Here is an 8,382-nt window from a genome sequence, read left to right on the forward strand (position 1 = left end):
TGGAATAAATATCTGTAGATCAGAATACTTTGTTAATCCCAGAGATGTGGTCTCAGTTGCTCCAAGACAGTAACCAACTAAAGTAAATTAAATAATACAATATATTCAAGTTACAAAATATAACAAATAGCTCTTATTATAAGAGCTATTTTTGAATTATAAGTTTGCAGTTTTTATTTGTGTAGATACAACTCTTATTATGACAGCCACACAGATACTTCCGGTCACGTGTTTTTCTGTGCTTGGACTTTATTTATGAACATCAGCATAAACACAAATGCACTAAAGAACGCACTCAAGAAACATATGTCCACAAGGTTGAGCATTAAACGTTAGAGCCTCCCTTTCAGTCTCTGTTTCCTGAATGCGTCCTGCACATGTTTTTCCCGCTCACACCCACAGGGAGCGCTGTGACTGGAACAGCTCTACACTTGCTTTCCTGGCTCGTCCTCGACTTTCAATATGGCTGCGCTTAGTTAGATAGCTTAAGTGGTTTAAGTGTACTGTCATCTGTTTGTGTGTGTGTGTAGAACTGTAGGCCATGGCGGACAAAGAGGCTGGAGCAGGGGTGGAGAGTCATGGTGAAAAAGGGTTCAGGACACCTGGGCTGAGGAGCGTACAGACCACCACGCTGTTCCGGGCCGTCAACCCCGAGCTCTTCATTAAGCCCGTGAGACTGACACACACACACACACACACACAGAGCCGCAGGCCAATGAGTTGTTATTAACCTTGGAACGTGAACCAGCTCTTCTCCTTTAAGTGATCGATGCTTTGTTTCTATTATTTAAGCTCAGTTAGGAGCCTCTGAATAGTTTTAAAAACATAGTTATGTTTTTGTTAAGTAAAAAAAACCCTCAAACATCCACTGCGAAAAATGTCCTACGATTTTTTTTGTTGAAAGCCACATTCACAGTGCAAGTATCCATTAAACCCAGTTTCAATACAATTTTAAAATGTGTTGAGAATTTGACAAATTGACTATAATTAAAGTATATTTATTTATAGTACATCTGTATACTCTCTATCCATCTCTTAAACTATGACACTACTCTCCCTTATAGAAGCTCTCTTCATAGTATAAAGTATTGGTACTGGTATCAGCAGTATTGGCCCAGTATTTACAAGGTATCGATACCAACAATTGCAGTACGATACTACTGTAATAAAGGTTTCTCCTGTTGCTTCTCTACCAGGAGTAAGAACTGCAGCCCTCACACGAAGCATGGACTGGAGCGTGCTCAGTAATGTCTCTATTTCACTTTGCAGAATAAACCCGTGATGGCCTTTGGACTGCTGAGCATCACGCTATGTGTGGGCTACTTGGGCTACCTGCACGCAATGAAGGAAAATGACCAGCAGCTGTACGAGGCCATCGACAGCGAAGGAGATAGAACCATGAGAAGGAAATCATCCAAATGGGACTGATAGCACAGCCTTCATCCCTGAGTGTGTCTGTGGTGGTGACATCACATTTACTGGACTCAAACAAGGACAGCTGCATGAGTGTGTGTACATTAAAGTGTGTTATACATACACCTGCTAGTCTTTGTCCAGCCTGTACATATAAATCCATTTCCTCAGTGCCTCAAATATTTTTTGCAACCACAACATCTAATGGCCCCCTGGTGGCCATTAGAAAGACTGCAGGTTTAATGCATTACCATGTGCTACAACATTATATTGTATACAAACATCACATGATTCATTTCGTTTTATTGAACATTATGGAAAAACTGGATAATTACCCAAAATTTTATTTTATTAGTATATTATATTTGTGAAAAGGGGCATTTAAATCCATTGATTTGTATAAAAAGAACAAAGAGAGCTCGATTTCATATTTATATTCTGTGAAAGAGCACTGAGCTTGAAAAGCATTAAGGGAGAATTTCAGCCACACTGAAACTGAATGAGATCAACCTTTACAGGAAGTATAATGGCACTTTTCTACATTTAATGTGTTCCAATGCACACAGTGCCATCTACCAGTGCATGTGGATGTTACATGAGGATAAGATTTGTGGGTCTGTCAGTAAATCGACAGGATTTTATTTGAAGAATATATTAGCAGCTCCCAGCCAGCTTTGACCTACGATGCATGTAATTGAAGCAGCTCTTTTGGTAGAACAGTGTCACATGTTGGTAAACTGCAAATGCTGAGAACAGCACCCTGATCCATGCTCCTGCTCAGATTTCTGAAGGTTTTCTTCCAGGCGTGGTCTGATATACAGCAGACTAACGAGCCACGTGTCACAGCTTTCAGTTCTCTTGGCAAACTCTTGAACTGGTGCATGTTTTATCGCCTTATAATTCCCGTTTCTCTTCAAAGTCAGCATGTGTTTACGGGTTTCCAGAAGACTACACGGCTCAAACATGTAGTGATGATCAATGAAGAGTGCTCGTGAGACAGCAAGGCATGATGCCATTCTGTGGATTAAATGCGCCGCAATAAAAGTCTGGACGTGTGTGAAGCCAGCATCATGGCCAGACATCAGCTGGCTCTCTCCTCCTGTAAGCAAACAAAGGCAGAATTAAAGCAGCGTCTCTTTGTGCATTTTAACATTTAACAAAGTGGTTGAGGTAGCACCTTGATGACATCAGCCAGCTTCTGCAGTGCCTTTTCATATTGGCCTTCCATGCTCCTCAGGTTCTCCGGTTTAACCACCTGCTTCTGAATCCCGGGGCTTCCTGCTTTCACGACCATCTGCAGGAAGTTTTTCTCCTGTGTGCAGCCACAAACACCATGAAACAACCTGCACCTTTGCTACTTTCATCTCATCATCTCAAAGAACGTTATGTACCTGCACTCTGAGCAGAAAGGTAAAGGCCAGGCCTGTTTTTCCCGCTCTCGCTGTTCTTCCAACTCTGAGGACAGACACAGGGTCAGAGCACGTCAATGAGGGCAACAGGGAAGCATTACTCGCGGTCTGATGGGCCTCACCTGTGAATGTATGTTCTGATGTACTGCGGTGCATCATAGTTAACCACACATTTGACCCCGCTGATGTCAATGCCTCTGGCCACCGCGTCTGTGCTGATCAACCTTCCAAAAGACAGTTTAAATCTGATATAGCACATCTGAACATGGACTTGGTTGGTGAGCACAGATCTCAAAGCCAATTTAGAAAAAGCGCCTGGTCAGCAGTTCCTTTCTGCATGGAGCCTGGATGTTCTTCATGACGTGGCCCAAAGGCACACACGTTAGGGTAACTGAGTGTGAGCTTGCCAGCTTTGTGAGCAACGATTGCCACCAGGAAGGACTTCTATATCAAATGCTTCCTGCCCACTGGCACACTTAAAACCAAATTTTGAGTCTGAAAAAAATGCCTTCAAACTTTTTAGGACCTGCATTTTGGTCCCCACAAAGATATGAATACACGCTCACACACACAGACACAAACTCACAGTTGGATCTTTCCCTGTTCAAATTCCTTCAGGGTCTTCTTCCTGTCACCTGGGGAGAGTTGAGAGGAGAACTCGGCAGCCTGGACTCCACCAAAGAGCTGCAGCAGCAGGTGAAGCCTGAGGAGGAGGGAGGTGGAATCAGCACAAGAAGCCTTCAGTCATGTGACTTCAGGAGCTCTCCTACCTGTGCGCAGTCTCTCTGGAGTTGGTGAAACAGAGGATGGGGTGGAGCTTCATGCGCAGGATAAAGTGGAGGAGTAGGAGGGGCTTACTGCTCATGGTGCAGGGAACGTAGTACTCCTAAAACACAAAGCCACATCAGTCTGTACAAATCCAACTCTGGTTTGGTTCCACTACCGGCTAAAGGTCAAAAGGGCAGCCCTCACCGTCAGACCCTGTGGGAAGTTGAAGCGGTCATGCCCATGGGTTGGCGAGGCTGCAGCGCTGTCGGCTTGGCCGTGGGCGGAGCTGAAAAGTCGGGGCTGGTGAAGGCCCAGCTGCTGCAGTTTCTCTGGGTTCTGTGTGAGTGTGGCGGAGAACAGCAGCTTCTGCAGCGGTGTCTGAGGTGGAGACAAACTACAAGGACAAGGCGGTCAGCTGACCATCGACCTGGAACCCAAGTCCTAGCTGCAGAAATGGAGTTCTTGAGCACACTGACTCTTTTGATTTACAAACTTCTGCATCATTCTTTTCAGTTATTTTCTCATTTTGACATACTGTATCAACACAAGTGACCTTAAAATCCCACAAAAACATTAACTTAACACCATGAAAACATTCCCAGCTGCCTTTTTATTACTTAACTGTAACCTTTAAGCTTTTCTTCTGCTGGCCTGAGTTTGTGGCCAACAATGAAACTGACATCATCTCAATCACCCCACTGCAGATAACACACACACACACCTGGCTGATGTGATGCACGCTGCTTCTGTCCTTCTGAACACCGACCCGGGTTCAGCTCTGGATCGGTACACTGCTCCCATCACCTGACTGAGCCAGGACTGGTGCATGCTGTCGATCATCCTGTCTGCCTCATCGATGACCTGAGCGAGTAGCAGACACACACTGTGTGACACACACTGACGAGTGAACTCACTGCTGCAGCTCGACAGATTTCAACAGCACTCACCAGAAACCGCAGATGTTCCAAACATAAGCCTGAATTCTTGGTCATGTGGTCAATGAGTCGTCCTGGAGTGGCCACAACAATGTCTGCTAGACTACGCCTCATGTTCCACCTGCACGGACAAACATGACATAGATGCTGAACTCAGCCTTTTCCCCACTGCACATGTGCACTGAGGTCTCTGACAGGAGATGTGAGCTGCATTTCTGTGAAACATAGAGCCAGCTCGATTTCTCACCTGTGTTCTGACAGTGATGCCTGTTCTGCAGCAAAGGACTTCTGACCTGCCAGCATCACCACTTTGAGCGAGGTTCCCTCAGCGTACGAAGCAAACACTCTGTGAACCTGCACAGAAGAAAATGTGAGCTGAGTTTTGGGCTCTGTGGAGCACTGCTGGGACGCAGACAGCTTGAAAAGGTTCTCACCTGCTGGGCAAGCTCTTTGGTTGGCAACACGGCTAAAGCCCGGACTTCACACACCACCCTGTCCATCAGCACCTGATCACAGAAAACACCCTCACTGTCTGTGTACTCCAAACAGGCAGCAGACAAAGTAAATGGTAAATGAACCGGTTCTTATTTACATAACTTGTACATTCACCCAAGCGCTCTTTCTAAGTGTTTCCGATCTAACATTCACACACATTCATACTCTGACGGATGCATCGATGGGGTGGGGATTCCAAGGATACAGACTGGAAGGGATCAAACCACCGACCTTGCAGTTAGTAGGTGACCTCCTCCACCACCTGAGCTACAGGTGCAGCAAAGACATGGCTCTCACCTGTATGATGGGGATGACAAATGACAGAGTCTTGCCGCTGCCTGTTGGTGCAGACACACAGATGTCTCTGGGCTTATAGCCCCCTCGCCCAATCAGCAGGCCCTGCTGGGCGCTCTCCAGGATGGCTGGGATCACCTCTGCCTGCACTGTGGAGGAACATTTAGTCTCAGGTTAAGTGTGTGTATGAGTGAGAGCTAGCACATGGTTAGAAACACCCATTGTGGAGACGTGTGGAAGTCAAGACAATTTTTAGTAATACTGCACTACAAAGAGCCTCCTTGGCACGGCTCCGTTTGAATCAAAGGCTGTGCTCTAACGTGGCTGCACAGCGGACACATTTACTAGCCTCACCTGGAAAGAAGTGCTGGATTCCATTACTATGCAGGTTTTTCAGGAGCTGAGCACACAGCCCTGGGACATCAGAGATGGATATTAGGTTGTTTTTGATGTCTGTGTGAATGACGTGAGGCTCAGCAAGCCACTGGGGCAGAACTCTCTCCACCTGTGAAAAGAACGCAGTGTGAGGGAAAGTAAAAAGCCCTGTGGCGCTGCGAGTAATCGTGCTTCTCTCTACCTTTGGGACAGGTTTGCTCTCAAATCCTCCTACGAGTGTGAACCCAGCCAGAGTGTCTGTGGTAGTTTCAGGCGAAATATCTGCAACCCAGACAGACATTTGGATGTAAGCACTCCAACCATCTGCAGAGACTACAGCATGAACTAGGTTCTTTTTATCCTCACGCAACTTTTTACTGGCTTGATCGTCACAGAAAAAGTCTATTGTCAAAAGTCCTGGATTACTTGTCTGCACACTGCCCATCTCTGCTCCGACCAGCCGGCTGTTGCGTTTGTGGCGCTCCAAACACGTGTTGCACAGCATAGCAACACGTCGTTTTTGACCAGGAAATAAAAAGCAGGACATATACCATATGGCCAAAAGCAGTCCCTTGTCTGTCTTTATATTTTTGTCAATATAGTGTATTTTACAGCATATGTACCAAATGTGTGATAAGGTGATAATACCCCAGGCTTTTAGACAGGCAGAATGAAAGATTAACTCAATGTCTTCATGCCTACATCACATGTGAGCATCAATAATTAAAAGAACCACCTGACTGGATCTCCTCCTGGTGTTGTATATTTGTCTCTTCAACAGGCTCCACACTACATGAAGCTACTGTTTCTGAATGCCTCTTCTTGTGCTGCTGAGGCTCTAATCCACCATCTAAGTCAGCCTTTCTTTTCTTTTGGGCATCCACCTGCTCTGCTGGGTGTTCATGGAGGTGTTCTCTCTGCTCAGCTGAATGCCGTTTCTGCTTTTCTTTAGCCTTCTTCTGCAGTTTAGCCAGCAATGCCTTAGACATTGTCTCCTTTGACACACTCCCATCTTCTTCCTCTCCAAGATACCTGAGAGTAAAACACATCCACAGTCACAGGTTGGCAAGTTTTGGTCAGCTTAGAAACATGCAACATTCAAGTTATTAAAGGTTTTTTTTCCCCCCAAGAACATTATGCAAAGCTAAAGAAATGCAGCAAACAGAGGAACACAGCAGCAGAAAGAACAGCTACTGTCATCTTCCTGCATGGTTCATATGGTCAGCATCCTGGAGATCCGGGATGACCATTCTAGGGATTTTCTCTCTGCATGACGTTATAGGGTCCGGTTTCAAAGCTGTCTGAGCTCTGCGTACTTAATGTGACCATTCAGCACTGGAACATCTGATATATGACAGGAGACCGGTGTTCCAGATTAACTGGTAGACTTTTAAGGAGCCGCCACTAACAAACCGACTAATAAACACTGAATACTTCATCTATTACGTTTGTGAGGTTGCCTTAAAGAGTACACGATTGTCCCAGATGACCACAGCTACACATATATGATATCCAAACTCACTACGTCATCATTACAGATGATTTTCAAACTGAATTCATTTCCAGAGAAAAGACAGAGGCAGACTATGCTAACGGGATGTGATGTTACAACACTAGTCTAATATTAATGTGTAATATTTGTTCAAGACGTATTTCTTTGTTATGGAAAACAACATTAAACTCATCATGAACAATATGAGTGGCGATTTCTGGAACTTTGTGTATAACATTTGGCACTTCTTACCGATGTAGACTGAAAGTAAACACACAGTAGCATTTCCTTTAGTTTAAAGGTGTATGTGCAAGACGCAAGAACAGAAAACATTTGAGTGCACGAAAAGTAAACTGCACGCTTTAGTTGTAAAGTGAAAACGCTGCAATCGGAGTAATAAGACGTACGACGGGAAAGATAACGAAGACAAGACTCTCCAGATAGTTGACTCTTGCTGTCCTGTGAACAGCATCAGTGTGGTGACGTTTGTTTGTTTGTCGTTTTCGCGGCTGCCTCGTGCACGGGAATATCACCAGGTAAACTCGAGACAGTTTTTAATATTGTATTGTTCAAGAGCAATAAGACTGACGGAGTGTGTTTCAGGTAACCTCACAAATGTCACAGATGAAATACTCAATGTTTATTTGCTGGCTTGTCGGTTGCGGTTCCTTAAATGCAAGTCTGCCACACATGTTTGACCGTCACCAGTTATTTGGCGATACCAGTTAAATCTGGAACACCGAAAGCTGCCACAGGCCAGTTTTATTCACTCCATCAAAGTGAGACAGAGTTATAAAGTCGGCTGTGACAATGTTCACATCTGTCTGGATATGTCCGTAAAGTGGCACACATCTGGATAAAAACTTTGTAAATTAAATATAAGATCTGAAACTAGCAAAGCAGGCCTACCTATTCACGAGAAACAGAGACATGTTAGCAGCAGAACAACGCGAACTTTATCAGATCTCCCATCCAAGCGTTTCCAAACGTGACAAACCCTGCATCCACCGAACCCAAAACACCTCCACTCTCTCGCGTGGTTCTGCACCAGGCGCAATTTGATGACGCCACCAAGACTGGGCGCACATGTTTGTCGTCAGTCGGGCACGTCAATGTTGGTTTTGTGTTCATTCTCTAAAACTAGACTGCTTTAGTCTCATTGAGTGTCATATTCAGATCCATCACCTCAAACTGTCTGTTA

General features: G+C 45.0%; 2 protein-coding genes across 2 annotated transcripts; one reads left to right on the top strand and one right to left on the bottom strand.

Annotated features, from left to right (window-relative positions):
* The first annotated feature begins 407 nt into the window (after positions 1 to 407).
* On the top strand, positions 408 to 1,545 carry smim8 (small integral membrane protein 8). Its single transcript, XM_031741629.2, has 2 exons — positions 408 to 670; positions 1,270 to 1,545. Exons 1-2 carry the CDS (start codon positions 542 to 544, stop codon positions 1,426 to 1,428), a joined length of 288 nt encoding a protein of 95 aa, XP_031597489.1. The 5' UTR covers positions 408 to 541; the 3' UTR covers positions 1,429 to 1,545.
* A 154-nt stretch (positions 1,546 to 1,699) lies between these two features.
* On the bottom strand, positions 1,700 to 8,231 carry ddx51 (DEAD (Asp-Glu-Ala-Asp) box polypeptide 51). The gene is made up of 16 exons (XM_031741627.2): positions 8,091 to 8,231; positions 6,426 to 6,721; positions 5,892 to 5,971; positions 5,669 to 5,819; positions 5,318 to 5,463; positions 4,960 to 5,031; positions 4,773 to 4,879; positions 4,538 to 4,646; positions 4,312 to 4,451; positions 3,795 to 3,984; positions 3,593 to 3,708; positions 3,409 to 3,525; positions 2,945 to 3,046; positions 2,805 to 2,868; positions 2,591 to 2,725; positions 1,700 to 2,512 (listed from the first exon to the last, which is right to left on the bottom strand). The coding sequence occupies exons 1-16, from the start codon at positions 8,111 to 8,113 to the stop codon at positions 2,495 to 2,497; spliced, it is 1,866 nt and encodes a 621-aa protein (XP_031597487.2). The 5' UTR covers positions 8,114 to 8,231; the 3' UTR covers positions 1,700 to 2,494.
* Between the last annotated feature and the right edge of the window lie 151 nt (positions 8,232 to 8,382).

Source organism: Oreochromis aureus, linkage group 15 (assembly GCF_013358895.1).
Source record: "Oreochromis aureus strain Israel breed Guangdong linkage group 15, ZZ_aureus, whole genome shotgun sequence".
Classification (NCBI taxonomy): Eukaryota; Metazoa; Chordata; class Actinopteri; order Cichliformes; family Cichlidae; genus Oreochromis; species Oreochromis aureus.

What these genes read in the sequence shown, in the direction of transcription:
- smim8 (XM_031741629.2), top strand. Translation starts at nt 542, where the DNA reads ATGGCGGACAAAGAGGCTGGAGCAGGGGTGGAGAGTCATGGTGAAAAA. An exon ending in CCGAGCTCTTCATTAAGCCC is followed by an intron (nt 671 to 1,269) that starts GTGAGACTGACA and finishes TTCACTTTGCAG; the next exon opens with AATAAACCCGTGATGGCCTT.
- ddx51 (XM_031741627.2), bottom strand. Translation starts at nt 8,113, where the DNA reads ATGTCTCTGTTTCTCGTGAATAG. An exon ending in AGAGCAAACCTGTCCCAAAG is followed by an intron (nt 5,820 to 5,891) that starts GTAGAGAGAAGC and finishes TTCTTTTCACAG; the next exon opens with GTGGAGAGAGTTCTGCCCCA. An exon ending in AATCCAGCACTTCTTTCCAG is followed by an intron (nt 5,464 to 5,668) that starts GTGAGGCTAGTA and finishes GTTCCTCCACAG; the next exon opens with TGCAGGCAGAGGTGATCCCA.